Source organism: Cetorhinus maximus, chromosome 5 (genome assembly GCF_964194155.1).
Source record: "Cetorhinus maximus chromosome 5, sCetMax3.hap1.1, whole genome shotgun sequence".
In the NCBI taxonomy this organism is placed as follows: Eukaryota; Metazoa; Chordata; class Chondrichthyes; order Lamniformes; family Cetorhinidae; genus Cetorhinus; species Cetorhinus maximus.
The window spans coordinates 146,193,349-146,211,990 of record NC_135883.1 but is presented as its reverse complement, the minus strand read 5'-3'; the positions used below and the strand labels follow the sequence as shown (position 1 = coordinate 146,211,990).

The window sequence follows — 18,642 nt, the reverse complement described above, 5'->3', positions numbered from 1 at the left end:
TATTATTAGTTTTATCAGGATTGTAAGTACTGTATTGTTTTATCAGTATTGTAAAGTTTACTTGCAGTGCTGAAACCTATTAGGAGGGGTAGGCTTTATTGATTATTAATTAATTAGAAATGATTCATTAATTAACGCATATTGGAGGTGGCAGGGCAGGTGATGTGCTGCGAGTGCAGGATGCGGGAGTTTCTGAATTCATACTCTTAAATTGAACTTGAAAAAGATTTACCAGTTGAATTCCCACTTTCACGGTCAGTGAGGTGATCCAGGGCAAACACATCTGCAGCAAGTGTTTACAGCTGCAGGAAATTCAGCTCCATGTTGGAGCTGGAGGCCGCATTGCAGCACATTTGGGAGGGGGAAAGTTACCAGGACACTTCATTCCGGGGGCGGTCACACCCCTTAGGATAGGGTCTTCTGATTTGGTCAGTGGTCAGGGACAGGAGTGTGAGACTGCAAGTAAGGCAGGTAAGGGGACACAGAGGGCAGGAGTGCAGGAGCCTGCGCCCTTGCAATTGTCCAGATTTGAGATTTTTTTTTCATCTTGCTTGGATGAGAGTGGGGGGCTGCAGGGCGCATGACTTGACTGGCCATGGCACCGTGGTACAGGAAGCCATTCAAGTTGGGGGAGTTACAAGGAATGTATTGGTAGTAGCAGAATGCATAGTCAGAAGTATTGACACCGTTCTCTTCAGCAAAGAGCATGAGTCCAGATGGCTGTGTTGTCTGCCTGGTGCCAGGGATTGAGGCAGCTCCTCGGGGCTGGAGAGGAACTTGGAGTGGGAGGAGCATGATCCAGTGGTCGTGGTCCATGTTGGTACCAACGACATAGGCAGGACAAAAAAAGGATGTTCTGTTTAGTCAGTATGAGGAGCTTGGCACCAAATTAAGAAGCAGAACCTCAAAGATCATAATCTCTGGATTATTACCTGAGCCATGTGCAAATTGGCATAGGACAAATCAGATTAGAGAGATGAATGTGTGGCTCAAAGGCTGTTGTGGGAGAAGTGTGCTCCAGCTCGTGGGGTACTGGCACCAGTGTGGGGAAAGTGGATTCTGTACCGTTCGGACGGACACCTGAGTCATATAAGTAGGGAAGTAGAGAGGGTTTTAAACTAAATAGTGAGGGCAAGGGATCAAATTTGAGAAGATGTGGTAAATCAAAGTGTAGGGACAAGACAAAAGAGAAAGGTATTATTGCAGGGAATCAAAAACAGACCGTGACAGGAAGGGATAGAGAGCACAAATCTAACAGTAAATTAACAGATGAGACTAGAGGTTATAAAAAGAATAAATGGGTAAAATTAAAGGCTCTGTATCTGAATGCATGAAGCATTCGAAACAAAACAGATGAGCTGAGAGCGCATATAGAAATAAGTACAATTTGATAGCCATTACAGAGACATGGCTGCAGGAGGACATGGATTGGGACCTGAATATTAGAGGGTATAGGACATTTAGGAAGGATAGGAAGCGAGGAAAAGGTGGCAGGGTGGCTCTGTTAGTTAATGATGTATTAGCACAACAGAGATGGATGACCTAAGTTCAGGAAACCAAGATATGGAGACGGTTTAGATAGAGATGAGAAATGGTAAAGTCACTTGTGGGAGTCGTGTACAGGCCCCTATTAGTAACCACATGGTACGGTGGAGCATAAAGCAAGAAATAAGGGAGTTTGTCAGAAAGGGATGGCAGTAATCATGGGGGATTTTAATTTACATATAGACTGGAAAGGTCAGATGGGCAAAGGTAGCCTAGATGAGGAGTTCATAGAATGCTTCTGGGATAGTTTCTTAGAACAGCATGTTCTGGAGCCAACCAGAGAGCAGGCTATAGTAGGCCTGGTATTGTGCAATGGGATGGGATTAATTAATGATCTCAAAGTAAAGGCACACCTAGGTGGCAGTGACGATAACATGATTGAATTTTACATTCAGTTTGAGGGAGAGAGGAATGGGTCCGAGACTATGTTTATAAACTTAAATAAGGGCAATTATGAGGGTACCATGGGGTGTACCTACACCACATGGACTGCAGCGGTTCAAGAAGGCAGCTCGCCACAACCTTCTCAAGGGCAACTAGGGATGGGCAATAAATGCTGGCTCAGCCAGCGAAGCCAACATCCCATGAATAAATTTTAAAAAATGAAAGCAGTGCTGGTTAAAGTGAATTGGCAAATTAAGTTAAGGTCAATAGAGATGCAGTGGCAAACATTTAAGGGGATATTTCAGAAAACAGAGAAGAGATACATTCCAACAAGTAAGAAAAAGTCCAAGACCATCAGTGGTTAACTAGAAAGGTTAAAAATCGTATCAAACTTAAAGAAAAAGCACATAATTGTGCAAAAATAGCTGGAAGGTCAGAAGATTGGACAGAATATAAGGAACAAGGGCAATTAGGGATGGGCAATAAATGCTGGCCTAGCCAGCGACATTCACATCCCATGAATGACTAAACAAAACAGCAAAGGATGTCTAAAAGATTAATAAGGAGGGAAAAATTAGGGGACAAGAGAAAGCTAGCCAGAAACATAAAAATAGATAGTAAGAGTTTCTATAAATATTTAAAAAAGAAACGAGCTAACAAAGTGAGCATTGGTCCTATATAAAGTGAGTCTGGAGAAGCGATAATGGAAAACAAAGAAATGGCAGATGAATTGAACAGGTATTTTCCATCAGTCATCACTATAGAGGATACAAGTAACATCCCAGAACCAGCTATAAGTCAGGAAATGGAAGGGAGGTAGAAATGCAGGAAAATTATAATCACCAGAGAAGTGGTACTGAGTAAATATTTGGTGCTGCGGGCTGACAAATGTCCAGTTCCTGATGGATTTCATCCTAGGGTCTTAAAAGAAGTGGCTAGTGAGATAGTTGATGCATTGCTTTTAATTTTCCAAAACTCCCTAGATTCAGGGAAGGTTCCATTAGATTAGAAGATAGCAAATGTAACACTACTATTCAAAAAGGTGTGGGAAACAGAAAGCAGGAAACTACAGATAAAAGCAAAAAACTGCGGATGCTGGAAATAACTGTGCTCCTATCCGCAGATGCTGCCAGACCTGCTGAGTTTGTCCAGGTATTTCTGTTTTTGTGCAGGAAACTACAGGCCAGTTAGCTTAACATCTGTCGTAGAGAAAATGTTAGAAGCTATTATTAAAGGAGCTATAGCAGGGCACTTGGATAAATTCAAGGTAATCAGGCAGAATCAGCATGGTTTTGTGAAAGGGAAATCATATTTAAACAACTTATTGAAATTCTTTGAAGAAGTAACATGTGCTGTGGATAAAGGGGAACTGGTGGATGTAATGTACTTCAATTTCCTGAAGGCATTTGATAAAGTGCCACATCAAAGGTTATTGCGGAAAATAAAAGCTCATGGTATAGGAGGTAACATTGGTATGGATACAGGATTAGTTGGCTAACAGGAAACAGAGTAGGCACAAATGGGTCCTTTTCAGGTTGGCAAGACGTAACGACTGGTGTGTCACAGGGATCAGTGCTGGGACCTCAACTGTTTACAATTTACATATAAATGACTTGGATGAAGGGATGGATGGGATGGTTGCCATTTACTGATGATACAAATATAGGTAGGAAAGTAAGTTGTGAAGAGGACAAAAGAAGGCTACAAAAAGATAATGGTAGGTTAAGTGAGTGGGCAAAGATCTGGCAAATGAAGTATATTGTGGGAAAATGTGAAATTGTCCATTTTGGCAGGAAGAATAAAAGAGAAGCATATTATCTAAATGGTGAGAGATTGCAGAGCTCTGAAATGTAGAGGGATCTGGGCGTCTTAGTGCATGAATCGTAAAAGGCTAGTATGCAGGTACAGCAAGTAATTAGGAAAGCTAGTAGAATGTTATCAATTATTGCAAGGGGAATTGAATACAAAAGCAGGGAGGTTAAGCTTCAGTTATACAGAGCATTTGTGAGACCACATCTGGAGTACTGTGTACAGTATTGGTCACCTTATTTAAGGGAGGATGTAAATGCATTAGAAGCAGTTCAGAGAAGGTTTACCAAACTAACACCTGGACGGGTGGGTTAACTTATGAGGAAAGGTTGGACAGGCTAGGCTTGTATCCACTGGAGTTTAGAAGAGTAAAAGGCGACTTGATTGGAACATATAAGATCCTGAGGGGTCTTGATAGGGTGGATGTGGAGAGGATGTCTCCTCTTGGGGGAGAATCTAGAACTAGGGGTCACTGTTTAAAATAAGGGGTTGCCCATTTAAAACTGAGATGAGGCGAGATTTTTTTCTCTCAGAGGGTCGTGAGTCTTTGGAACTCTCTTCCTGAAACGGCGGTGGAAGCAGAGTCTTTAAATATTTTTAAGGCAGAGGTGGATAGATTCTTGGTAAGCAAAGGGGTGATAGGTTATCAGGGGTAGGCGAGATGCAGATTTGAGGTTACTATCAGGTCAGCAATGATCTTAATGAATGGTAGAGCAGGCTTGCTCGAATGGCCTACTGCTGCTCCTTGCTCGTACGTACGGCATTAATGATTCAAGAGGCAAGAAAGTGAAGCTCAGAAGATGAAACGTTTGAAAACTATAAGGATCTATAGATTTTCTAGCCCTAATCGCATGGTGGCTGATGCCGCCTTGTTCCTGAGATACTAACACACACATCGAGGTGACCAAGATGGCATCGCAGATATGTAACATCTTGAGCCCTGTGTGGGATGCTAAAGTTCAGTTGAGATGAATGACCCAACCTAGCTCTATGCTCCAATCTCTGATGTGGCATATTACTGACCAGTTTTTTTTTTCATTTGCGGGATGTGGGCGTCGCTGGCTAGGCCAGTATTTATCCCCCATCCCTACGTGCCCCCGAGAAGGTGGTGGTGAGTTGCCTTCTTGAAATGCTGCAGTGCCTGTGGTGTAGGTACACTATATGGTGCTGTTTGGGAGGGAGTTCCAGGATTTTGACTCAGTGACAGTGAGGGAATGGTGACACATTTCCAAGGCCAGGATTTTACGGCCCTGCTGAATTGAATGGAAATTTAAATATCTCAACGCACCTGCCGGGCTGAGAGACACTGCAGTGGGGCCGTAAGATCCTGACCCAAGTCAGGATGGTCAGTGGCTCGGAGGGGAACTCCCAGGTGGTGGTGTTCCCATGTCTGCTGATACCCTTTGGCTCGTTAGAAGTGTCAATTCTTGTGACCACGTGACAGGCCTTCACTGATGCAATGCCATATATGATACTGGTGTGCCTCCTTCACTACTGCCTGCATTTCCAAATTCTAAATTCCTGTGTGTTACTCCTGAGATTCAGGACTGTGATATAAAGCCACTAAGTTCTGAGAAGCCCTTTAACCATGCTAATGAAGCCATTGGCTTTCATCGCAAGGAGGTCTTCCTCTTTTCTTTCTAAGCAGACTCCTGTTCACTCCTGCGGCAGCACAAATTAGAGGGCAGACCCAGAAAGGCCCCCTCGTGTTGGCCCTTCCCCCTCACTGCCATTCCACAGCCTTCCTTCCCCATTGCCCACCTTGTGTTCACCAACCCTAACCTCGCCTCACAGCCCACGGTTGGAGTGCTAGTTTCTGGAATTGGAGGCCTGCACGAGTACACAGCACAGTGGTGTTCCTCAGGACAATGTAGGTAAAGAGCAGGAGCAGTCCAACCCTGCAGCCCCAGTAGAGTAGCGTTCATCACAACAAGACCGGCGCGGCGCTATGGCAGGTAGGCTATGTATGTTGCATTCACCTCAAAGTTACCAGCGAACTAGCGTCTGACTTGTGCACCCCACCCCTTTTCAAATGGCGTGACAAGACAAGATTCCAGCGAGCAGCTGTTTTAATGAGCATTCATGAGATGTTAATGAACACAAATGGCGTTCACGCCACTAGTCGGCGGGATAAACGACCCACCATAAACCCACCATCTGGAGAATCGCAGGTCGTTCTTACGCTGGCAGATTTCTGACTTTTTGCCTGTCACTGGATTCTCTGTTCCTGCCCGCCGCAAAACCCGCCGTGGGCAGGATGGGAAAATTCCACCCATGATGCCTGGCTTGCTGAGCATTTCCAGCATTTTCTGTTTATAATTCACATTTCCAGGATCCACGTTATTTTGTCCTCATATCTGAGTATGGCTTTCTCTTTCCTGTATTTTACAGTTTTGGCCATGTTCCATTTCGATTTGCTCTGTTGATTGTTGATCTGTCGCAGGTGGCCATATTGACTTTCAAGCTTACTCCCAGCTTCTTCAGCTATTTCAGGGCAGTTCAACAAGTCAGTCCATTTTTTCTTCCTATGTACAGTACTTTATTTCTTTTGCATTACATTTTACCTGCCATTGTTCTGCCCACTCACATCTTGTCTGATTGCCTGCATTTCCCAAGTTGCCTCCACAGAATCAAATTTGCACTGGATTTCTGATTATCTAGCCATCTCCTCAAAATATTAAGCCATTTGACAGAAATAGTGATTTTTTGTATGATTTGAGAATAATTACATTTCTTCAGTCTGGGCCTTCAATCTCTCCTTTAATTCTGGCTTACCATCCTCCAATGGCCATTTCCTAACCTTCTGTCTAGCCTCTTAATCTTTTCATGGTTTATGGTTTCAATCTCTTTCTCCTACCTCCATCAATTTACCGTGTTCACTATCTTCCTCTCAATAGCGGCACGTTACATTTTTCTAGATTGTCTGACAACATAGTACCACATAGTCTGTTGGCTGCTTTATGTTGAGATGTCACTGCTTTGCCATCCGTATCAGAGTGCTCTCACGCTGCAAGATGAAGTCTGCCCCAGTTCTGAATGCATGAATTGAATAATAATTTTGTCAGGTTTAAAAAACACTTTAAAATATTTGGCAGGCCTTTTCTGCAGCCTTGAACATGAGTGTTACAATTGTAAAAATATAAAACTTGACTGAACTTAAAAAGGGTTACAGAAAGGATAATTCAGCATCGAATCAGTTCAGTAGAACTCACTCACTCTTTAATCTTGGGAATTATGAACCAAACGACAGCCTGCACTTGTTCCAATAAACATAGAATCACATCGCATATCGCTTTCACAAACCAAGGTGATAATTTAGGTACCAACATTTCTATGAATGTAACAACAAAATGATGATTTAATTAGTGACTACTGTGTGATGGCATAAGGAACAGGCTACAGTGTAATTTTCTGATGGTTAAAGACAGCAGTGATCCAATTTAATGCCTATCTGCATAATTAAAATCTAAGAGATTACTTTGTATTTCGAGTGGATTATTTCCATCTTCACAGTCGATGAAGTTACAGTGTGTGGGGTCAATGTGACTTACCGATAATCGTCAGCAACAGGACATAATTATTAATTATTATAATAAACAAAATTTTTAATCTTAGGCTGAAGACAATGCTGATTAAAAAAGTACCCACTTGATTTGAGTTCTATTCAGGCACAGAGGTTCAATATGCAAAACTGCTTCCTAGTCACATGTATTGTACAGAATCCCTAATCCAAAAAACCTGTTCCACCAGTAATTAAAATACAATAAACTGGCATTGGAAGAAGATATTTGATAAAGTTTCACAATTGACGCTTTTAAAGAATATTAAGGCTCATGGAGTAAAGGTAAAATTAGGCAGCTAGATTGAAAATTGCCAATGCCTTAGAATGCAAATAAGGCTGAATGATAATTTAAAAAGACTTTTGCCTTGAACTATGATTCACTGAGTGCTAAAGAGGACTCATCAGGGTCAAACTCTGCATAATGAATTTTGTGAAGAATATTCCTGCGATGTTATAAACTGTTCTGAAGATACTAAGCTATGACCCCAGCTGAGAAATACAAATCACAGCATTCAAAGGAAACCCAGTTCAATTAAATTAATCAGATTTTATAACTGTGGATGCTTTTTAATTTGCACAGATACAAGGAAGACCTATTTGGAACAGAAATAAAATTCATACATGATGAAATGTTCCAATATTGATTTTTCTCCCACTAACAGAAGTGGAAAATGTAAAGAATTTGTTTAGTGCTGAGTTCATAGAAAGCTGTTATCGACAAGGATAATTAAGCACAGGGTGCATCCTTTAAATCTAATCTTTTAGAAATCATAGGTGAGACCATATTGGCAATATTTCATGGGTTTTTGAGAACCCACTAAGAAGATAGAAAGATGACCATGGGATTTCAGGTTCTAATTGTTATAATTTGGACAGTATCAAAACAGTGCTACTCAGCTGGCATACCAGAGTTATGCTGCTAGAATTGAACTGAAGATGTGTTTGCTCGCTGGGTGTTTGATTTTTAGCATTATGAAAGACTGGGTGGCCCTCCTAACAATAAAAACAATACTGAGTCATTAAAAAGTTCCCAGGGAGTCCAGTGTAATGTAACTGACACAAGCCTAACTACTAGGGGTGTTCTTACTCTTCTTCAGTGCTTCTCATAGATAGATCATTTCCTGACTTCAAAGTTATATTGCCATGTGAATGTTGATGTGTACTTACACCAACACCCGCTTAGCCCTTGCATTATAACTGTGACAACGAGTGGGAACACCAACGCCTCGCCGTTCCTCTCCATTCTGTACAATACTGTGACATTGATGTTTACCACTATTCCTTGGGTCAAAACTCTGTTATTTCTGAACTAATTCCGTGATGGGAGTACCATCACCACACGGACTCCAGCTGTTCAAGGAGAAGGCTCCAGCACACCATAATCTCAGAGAATCAGGGATGGGCAATAAATGTGGCTTTGTCAGCACTGCACACTACCAAGAACAAGGAAATTAAAAGACCAGCTCAGAACAGAACTGACTTTCATTTGACCTGTCAAGGTCACGCTCACTAAATGTATCACTTCAATTCGTTCACACGTCCACTGATGATGCAGGCTGCAGGCAACCCTGCCTTGGTAATGGCTCTCATCCAGATGATGAGGAGGGTGGCCCAGTGCAGGTTGGCACAGGGCCAGGAGCAGCAAGAGGCAGCGGGGCCTCTAGAAGATCAAGAGAAGATGATCATTCAAACCCTGTCTGGAAACTACATCTGAGGTACCAGTAGCATGATAAAATGCAGCCTACATTATTGAGAAGTGGACGTTTTAAATATCCCAGTGTGTTTGCAGAAGAAATGTTGAAAATAAAAATGGTAAAGGTTAAGAGGCTGGCGAACATGGACCACTGCAACATTGAGCATTGACCTGACCGTGGGTCTAGTGTAAGCGTATGTTCTGGGATGTGCGAACTTCTCTAATACGAGTTATGGCCACAAGGACACTGGAGTAGAGCGGAGCTCCTGGCCTGCAATGAGTGAATGTCTGTCTGGGTGCCCTTTAAAATGGCAGGATCTTTGACTCCATGAGGTGATGGCGGGTGGGTGACTTCCTGCCACGAGATTTGCCGACTTCTTCGCTAATTAATAAGTGCATGTTCACCCACCCGCCCCCCCCCCAGTGGGAATCGTGCTGACTTTCCCGCCCGCCATTGGACTTAATCTCCAGAACGGAAAATTCTGCCCAATAGCTCCAAAGCAGTTGAAACTGTGGAAATATGGCACGGAAAGGAACTCGTTAGAAGATGAATATTCTAGGTTTCTAGGATAAATAGATATGCCAGAGCTGATTGTGATTACCTTTAGGAGGCAGTGGGTAACCTTTCAAAATTATTTCTCTCTATCTTAAATAGGACAGAAAAAAACTCCACGATGCAATGCATTGTAAATGGTCTGTGGAATAAGTGGCCTTGATGCACTGAATGGGCTTTTATGTTCCTAACACTAAACCCATGCAATAGTATTGAGCTTTGCCCAGATCCAGCAGTTAAGTCTAATTATTTCAGTGTGAAATACAAACTTTCAGCTGCCTTTAACTGATTGGCTGTGCAAATGACAGAATAGGCTGTGGAAACAAAGACCATCTGACTGAGTATTTTTCTCTGGAGTTTACAGAAATCGTATTTAAAGTGTAATTTATCCAGATAAACTAGTTATATTTCAATCAAATTCCAACTGTTGAAATAATCCAAATTGGATAATGACCACAGTTACACAAGTAATCAAAATGACTCTGGTACAGCTTATGCTAAATATCAACGATTTAAGGCTTGCTGCACTTGAAGTGGAAACATTTGCAAGACAACGGAGAAAGAGCAGGGATGTGGAACTAACTGGATAGCTCTTTCAAGGAGCTGGCACAGGGATGATAGGCTGAAGGGCCTCTTTCTTTGCTGTGTTATTCTATGATAACTACCAGAACCTTCCAGACAGTGCAGCACAGATGACAACGTGAAGTCAGATCACTGGCATTTACACTGTCTGGAGACAGGGATGTGCAGTGCAGTGAATGTTTCTGTTGTTCTGGACTCCTGTTTACAACGAAATTGCACAAAGTATACCTACATATCTAGAAAGAAAAGGTTTTTTTTAGTTAGAATGATACTACTGTGCAGGGGTTTACAAAACAAGTCACATTGTAATGTGAAAAAAATATAATGGAATACAGTCTAGAGTGATGACTGTGCTATGAGAGGCCGACTCCAGCATTTGAGTACATAATCCAAGCTGACATTTTGATGTAGAACAGAGAGAGTGCTGCATTGAAAGGTGCCACCTTTTGGGTGGCCGAAACGGTAAACCAAGGCTCCGTTTGTGGGTTCATGTGAATATAAAAGATCCCATGGCACTGTTTTGAAGAGGAGCAGAGATTCTTCCTACTGTCCTGACCGAACACCACTGGTCATTCACCTGAATGCGGTTTGTGGAGCTTTACTGTGTGCTAATTAGCTGCTGGGGTTGCCTACATAACAACAGTGCCCACACTTCTTGAAGTAACTAACTGGCTGAAAAACAGACAGCAACAACTTGCATTTATATAGCATGTTGAACATAGCAAAACATCCTGAAGCACCTCTCAGGAGCACCCTAACACACTTGGCAATGCTGCAAGCCTCACACCCACATCTCCCAGATTACATGCACTGCCAGCAATTCAATCTTGACAGCCACATCAGCCAAACACATTGTGCCACACTCACTGATATATTTCCCTCTCTCCTTGCAAGACAAGGTGGCGCACAACGAGAGGTAGCAAGATCGAACCGATAGGGAACAGGCATAGCTGCATATATTTACACCCATGGAGCAGATGGTACTCATCATCATTGCAGTGGCCATGGCCAGCAGTCAGGCTGAAACCATGAAGACGACAGTATCCTCCAGCTTAATCCTCCTTCTAACCTCTCACTTCCCCGTCATTCCACAATCTCTTCTCATTTATAAGCTGCAGATGGTCTAAGCACGCATCTTAGCTCTGCCCCACCAGCCCCCACCTCACCACAACTCTACCCCTTTACCTTTCTCCTTCCATGTACTGAAGAACTCCCACCTGGAAAGGCATTGGCACAAGATAGTGAAGAAAAAGGAACATCATCACTCAATGTCTCACTCGCAGCCACCAGCTAAGATACCAACAAGCGGTTTAGAGGGTAGCATAAAAGGGGATCTGCATTTGCGGAGACAGCAGGCATGAATGGCCTACCAGCAGAGCAGGGAGAGTGGTTAGCACAGATGCCAGCTCCTAGAGGTTAAATACTTATAATACTTCCATACTTATTAATACTTATTCAAAAAACTTCCAAACCCTGTCTTCGGTCACCTTTAACATCATATGATTAGCTCAATTCATCCTACCTCAAGATCATGTAGTCTTGAAATTACTACAAAATAATCTACCATTAACATTATTTTTCTACCATTTAATGAAGGTATTTTCAAATGCAGCAGTCTACCTTTCCTTGCCATTGATAGGATAACGGAACAAAGTTTTATCCAGATGACACAATCATTAGCTTTCTCTTTCGATGACTCCGATTGAAAAGGTAAATTGATGGGTTTCTTCGCCTCAAATCTCACCTGCAGCTCCATTTGCATTTCCAACCACCACCAAAGCACTGACGGATCTTTTCCTGCCTTCTTTTGCTGTCATATTGAAGACACTTTTAACCTGTCAGACAAAGAATAATCTGATTAAATCTTAAGAATTTGAAAACAGAACATTTCTATTCTAAAACTAAACTAGATTCAAATGAGATTCAGCAATATCATAGAATATCAGGCTTTACCTTGCCTCCTGTATACCTTGCATCCTCTAAGAGTGTGGACAAAGTGATGTTAGAATAGTGTTTGTTAGAATAGCTATTACATACATATTACAGCATTATTCTAACCTAAGGATTGCTGAGGAGAAGCATTTGGGACAAAGGAGGAAACCAATCTGTTTGGAGGGAGTTTTAGTAAAACAGGAGATGCACAAGTTCCATTTGAGGAGGCAAGTGTCCAACAACAGATCATGAATGACTAAAGGCAGATTCAGCAGAAGTATTAGCTATTGGTAAAGACTGGGAGATGAAGAAATGGGGCTAATCAAGAACCAAAACAGTTTGCATTTATGTACTGTACTGCTTTTAATATAGTTAAATATCCTAAGGTGCTCCACAGAAGCACAGTTGAACAAAATTTGCCACTGAGCCACATAGGGAATATCGGGACAGTTGACCAAAATCTTGTTCAATTATGTAGGTTTTAAAGAGCATCTTAAAGGAATAAAGAGAGGTAGAGGCAGAGAGCTTAAGGCCTTGGCAGCTTCAGGCATGGCAGAGCGATTAAAATTGGGAATGTAAAGGAATCTTTGAACAGGCAGTTGAGAAGGTATCTCGTCCTAAATACCTGCTCTCCACTTATGCTCTCCTTTAAGATTAACTAACGTATTAGTCTGAAGCTTATATTTACAAAATTATAGTTGAAGTTACGCATACCTGTACAAGCATATGGAAGATAAACTTACACAGTTGCTAAGAAACACCAATGCAGTTGCAATGCGTGGACTAATTCAGAGTTATAAGCTGTATTTTTTTCAACAAAAAAGTTGTTGGGCCAGAACATCTGAGGAATGGGAATCACTCCGCTCCTTTTTACCTAACTTAGTTGGGAGCTGTACATTTCTCACCTGACCTCTCGACTCGGGCGTGGTGAGAAAAGTGCAGTGCAGCGGGTTCCCTTCAGTCTAGTGCAGCAGCTCCAGGGGAAGCAAAGCCACACCCCCTTTTTACGGCACTAGCTGTCATAAAGCAGGTGAGTTTACAATTCCCAGCCGCTTTGAGAAGACGGGGAGAAGGTAAGCATGCAAGGTAAGTGGGTGAGAGGATCAAGGTAGTTGGGGCGGGGGAGCCCTAGCATAATTACCCAGGAGTTAGAAGTGGTTTTAATTCTTCCAACTTTTCCCGGGTAGCTATTCTGCTAAGAGAGTCGGAACCATCTCTGAAGTCTCCGATTTAAATGGTGCCCAGCACAGGGTAATTGCCCTTGTACTTCCCAGGAAATTGCCGTACTGTCCTTGCATGAGGATTTCCAGGGGGTCCCCTTCTGGGGATCCCCCCGGCCCCGGCTACCAGTCCCCTGGAGATCGAAGTTCTGGGCCAATATATCAAAGCGCCCAATTTTACAGAAAACTGCAGTTAAAAAATTTCAAGTTATATCGGAGAGATAAGTTAGTTAAGGAGATTGTGGTCACATGTCAATCCCCAAATGGGCAGAGTGAACCTAGCAAAAGGATGATTAGTCTGCAAAATTAATGTCCCTATACCTGTAACTATTATCAAGCTGTTCTACATTGAAATACACTCAGCCAACTATCAAATTCACATTATAACATTCCTCTGTATGAAGTTATTTTATCAAATTCCAATAGGACCAAATTCCAACAGCTTTACACAAACCAGTTCTGAAAGTACATGTTTCAATTCCTGTGTCTCTATTCAACCTTTAAAGATTATCAGTTTCTGGGAACTTCTAATCTATTCTCAGTATATATGTTAATAGAAATAGAGTTAATATTTCAGGTAAATGGCCTTTCATCTGCAGCAGGATTCTGATGAGAGGTCATTTGAACTGAAATATTAACTATGCTTCTCTCTCCACAGATGCCGCCAAACCTGCAGACCATTTCCAACATTTTCTGTTATTATTTCAGATTTCCAGCATCCGCAGCATATTTTGCTCTTGTTCTTTTTAAGTAGGCTACATTAAGATTCATTAATTTCCATGAACTGTAAAATGAAAGAAAATGCAAATGAACGTATCTTGAATTTGAGCTGGAAGAAATATGAGCCTAGATTTTCTGCAGCAATGAAAATTACAAATCGTAAACGGAAATAGGACGGTACATGATTTGCATCTGCCCGATGTGACCCAGCCTAATTTGAATGATTGGGATAAAATCTGAGCATCAGAACTAGCAGAGAGAGTGGGAGCTCACCCTTTTGGGGGAGGGAGCTGGGGCTAGTACACTGCTGTGGGATTTAAAGACCTGCAACAGCTTTGAGGCTGCAATATACCAAAATAGCTGGGAAGCGGAACACATAGCCGTCTTTGCAAAAAGGAGAGATTTTCAGAAGAGCAGTGAGCCCCCAACTCGTCTGATGGAGTTGCTAAAATCGTGTTGGGTGAAGGGAGGCAGAGGAGGGAGGCTTTGTTCGGCATAGGATAATTTAGCGCCCAGGGGAGTCCGCAACAATTCCAACATCTGCTGCACAGCATCTGTGACAGGGAAAAGCTGAGTGCTCTTACTAGGCTGGGCAAGGCAAGAGCAAAAGCTCCCAAGGAAGTCTTAAGCAAATCTTTCATGGCATACCCTCACACAATATTTTAAGTGCTTATTGCTAAAGTTCAGGAGGCTTGCCTCATTCCCTTCAAAATCCAACCTTCGCCTGCAAGTGTTCTCTTCCTCACAGTCTTGTGTGCAATTAGCCCACTAAAAATCTTATGAGGAATCTAAATGCAGGCAGCTGTCATTATATCCAAAATGACAGTGGGCTGACATATGGCTTTTACTGCTCGTCATAGTAACTAAATAAGTTCTCACTTTTTTTACCTTTCCAGCCATGACATGAGCCCAGGTCCAAGAGGTTGTTATTAGAATGCAGTAGCCATTCATCCCATTCACTCTAAGCCACTCAGGTAGCACCGAGAGAAGGCACAAGGCTGAGCTTAAGGGATGAAAAATCACAAAGGCACCGTGGGGAAAATCACAGTAGTTAAGAAGCAATAGGTAGGTTCAGCACATGCTTTCATTATAAGAAGCTGCAGTGTGTGCAAACCTTGCTCCTGGCAAGGTTTTAATATCACTTTAGTCAAGTGCCAAGAAGGGCAGCTGTGCGAGTTGATGCACATCAAGTAGATTAAACCTTTTTTTAGGGTGGAAGAGGGGAAGATGCATATCGAACCGGTAATACCAATATGGCATTTCGTGTGTTAGTCTGGGGTTTGGCAAAACAGCGAGGAGGTTGTAATTGTTTTTATAAAGACAGGCTGGCTGGTGGAATGGCAGAAGATTTAATTTAATGTGAATAAGTGTGATGTAATACATTCTGTGAGGAAAAACAACGAAGCTGAGAATATACTCAATGCAAAGATGCTGAAGGGCATGAAGGTTGAACAGAGGACCTAGGGGAGTAGAAACTGACTGCCTGACTGTGTGAATAGGACACAGAATGATTTCTGAGCCGAGAAAGGGCAGACCTAATCAAACTAGTGAATGACCATTTCATTTGGTTGGGGGGGGGGGGGGCGGTCAGTGACAAATAGGCATTAGGAGTGAGGTTAGGAGCAATTCGTTTTGCTTGAAAAGGTTGGAGAAGAAAATTCAGCCCTTTGTCACAGGCAGTGGTGAAGGCAAATATTTCGACTTTTAAGGGAAAGTTGAGAAAGTATTTGAAGCAGAGGATTAGGTCTGGATTATGCCAGCAAAGAGCCAACTCAGATATTGTTATGTTTACCCTATCAGCATTGTTAAATATTTTGTCTACTTTGATGAGGTCCCTCCCTAACTGCTTTTGATCTAAAGTATTGCTGAAAAGAGGGACATGTTGAAGCTTTTCGTCTTGTACTTATTAAGACACTTCGCAAGAATACCAATATAAGGAGAAAACAACAATTTATACTGTCTGCGAAGACAGTGCTGATTGGTTGGCAAGTGGAAAGATGAGAAGCTTTGAAATATGTCTTTTTCAAGCAATACTCAAGTTCTGTACTTTCAAACAACTATTTTTATCTAAACTTGAAATCAGTCTTGTTACGGTTTCTGCATCCTTTCCATAAATATATATATTTACAATTAAAATAGAAAATGCTGGAAACACTCAGCAGGACAGGCAGCATCTGTGAAGAGGAAAGTGGGGTTAATGTTTCGGGTCAATGACCTTTTGTTAGAACCAGTTTTGTTAGATGTATCCTGGTTTGTTGTGAGTTACTAGCATTTTCTGTTTTAATTTCAGGTTTCCAGCATCAGCAATATTTTGCTGTGTGTTTTTTTTGGTGAGTTCACTATACTCAAATATAGTATTCCAAATTTGATCTGAACAGTGCACTGTAAAGTTTTACGAAACCTCTGTTCACTGTTCTATTAGTTTTAGTAAATTGCTTCATTGTATTGAGAGTGGCATGTTGAATATAGCAATCAAAATCTGCTAATTAGATACTATTAACATAAATGTACATCCCGCAATTTTTGACTTACATTCAATACTTTAATTTAAACTCCAACTGTTAATTACATAACTGAACTAAATCCTTTTTTTTGGCATTGTCAGTCTCTATTGACTTTTCTTATCAGTATTGCTGCATATCTGACAAAAAACTTATTTCCTCACATCAAGTTAACTTATGTGGACAAAAAAAAAACTTCCGTTGATGTCCGAGCACCAACCCTCGGGGACTCCACTCAGCTCCTCTCGTGTACTTTGTTTTCTGTTTCTTTGACCACTCTCTTATCAATGTTATATTCCAATCTGGGTTAACGTGGCCTTTGTTTAATTAGAAGCTTTATGCGTGTGTATCTGAAAGTCAACCATCATCTCAAAGTCAAGCAAGATTCAATTTCATGCTGGCTGTTTCTTAGCAAGTTATTACTATAAAGGTAGGGCTTGCAATAAATTCCATACTATCCAAAATTGGCTAATCTATCATTCAGCTTTTCGGTGAGATCTTGCCGAGCACAAAATGGCTGCCACACATGCCAACATAATTGCATTTGTGGTACAAGGTGATTTGAAATGCTTCTAAGATATTTTTTCCCCCATTCTTACAAGGGATGTGGGCGTTGCTGGCAAAGTCAGCATTTGTTGCCCACCCCTCATTGCCTCAACTGAGCGGCTTGCTGGGCCAATTCAGAGGGCAGTTAAAAGTCAACCACATTGCTGTGGGTCTGGAGTCACATGTAGGCCAGGCCAGACGAGGTAACAACGGCAGATTTTTCTTCCCTAAAGGACATTAGTGAATCAGATGGGTCTTTATGACAATTGATGATAGTTTCATGGTCACCATTACTGAGACTAGCTTTCAATGCCAGGTTTATTGAAAAAAATAAAGTTGCCATGGTGGAATTTGAACCCGTATCCCCAGAATAATTAGCCTGGCCATCAGGATAACTAGCCCAGTTACATTACCACTATGCCAGCAGCCCCCCGACAACGTACAATGTATCTACAAATCTCTTATCTTGTGGCACTGATGTTGGGGTAATATCAGCATGAAAAACAAGGTTTAAGGTGTGCATGCTTCTACTGATGATATCGACCAGGGAATCCTTCCGCCACTTCCCCACAATTTCCCAAAGGGGAAAAAAAAGTGTCTGATGATATGCCAAAAAAAGTAGACAAATTTAAATACTTGTTCCAATGTGACACCCTCCACATCAATCTTTACTCTAGTTTCTTCTAATCTCTTCCTTCTACCATTGTTTTTTTCTCTTTTTGATGTTCATACTCATTCCATGTTCTAAACTTCTGATTTTATTTGACCTATGATATTTTGTAGGGCCTCTTTTGATTCTGCAAGCAGCATTGTGCTGTCAGCATACCGCAAGCTTATTATGTTCTTGCCTCCAATTTGTATCGCTGGAAGTACATCTAATTCTGAATATTTGATCTGTGTACAGATCAATACAGAATTTTGGCAACAGCATGCAGCCTTGTTGCACTCCTCTCTAACTTGAAACATGTCCGATTGTCCATCTTCTAGTCTGATGCTCACTATTTGGTCCTAAGTAGGCTCTGGATAAATCTCACATCTTTACTGTCAATGTCACATTTCAACAGTATGTCTATTAGCTTTTGGTGATAAACATGATCGAACACTTTTTCATAGTCTATGAAGCATATGTAAGTGCTCTTATTTACCTCCAGATATTTATCAAAAACTATTCTTGGGTTAAATATTCTCTCCTTTGTTCCTACTCCAGGAATAAATCCAGACTGTGCTTCACCATTTTCTGCTTCAAAGGTATTATTTCTTCCCATTGTGCTTTTCAACATCACTTTAACAAGTTGAGTCATTAAGCTTATAGCTCTAAAATTATCATACTCTTATTGCTTAAAGTTTCTTGAGTAACTTAACCAGCAATGAATGGCTCTAGTCACTTGGAATATATCCTTTGTTATATATTTGATCACAAATTTCTGTTATCACTTCTATTTCTGTTTCTCCAGGGGCTTTTAGATGTTCTGTTGTTACTTTATCTATGCCTGGAGCTTTTCTTGTGCTCAAAGTATTCCTTACCTCTGATATCATAACAGTTAGTCCATTGCTTGCCTCTAGATCTTGAGGGACCCTTGATTTGGATCATCTTC

At 41.5% G+C, this 18,642-nt stretch overlaps 1 protein-coding gene across 2 annotated transcripts in view; it reads right to left on the bottom strand.

Moving 5' to 3' along the window:
- Positions 1-18,642, bottom strand: part of mrps5 (mitochondrial ribosomal protein S5) — a 155,764-nt gene that overhangs the window by 27,026 nt on the left and 110,096 nt on the right. For both annotated transcript variants that reach the window (XM_078542631.1, XM_078542633.1), the window contains exon 6: positions 11,873-11,963. In XM_078542631.1, the coding sequence (XP_078398757.1) occupies positions 11,873-11,963 (91 nt within the window). The remainder of the gene's footprint in view (positions 1-11,872; positions 11,964-18,642) is intronic.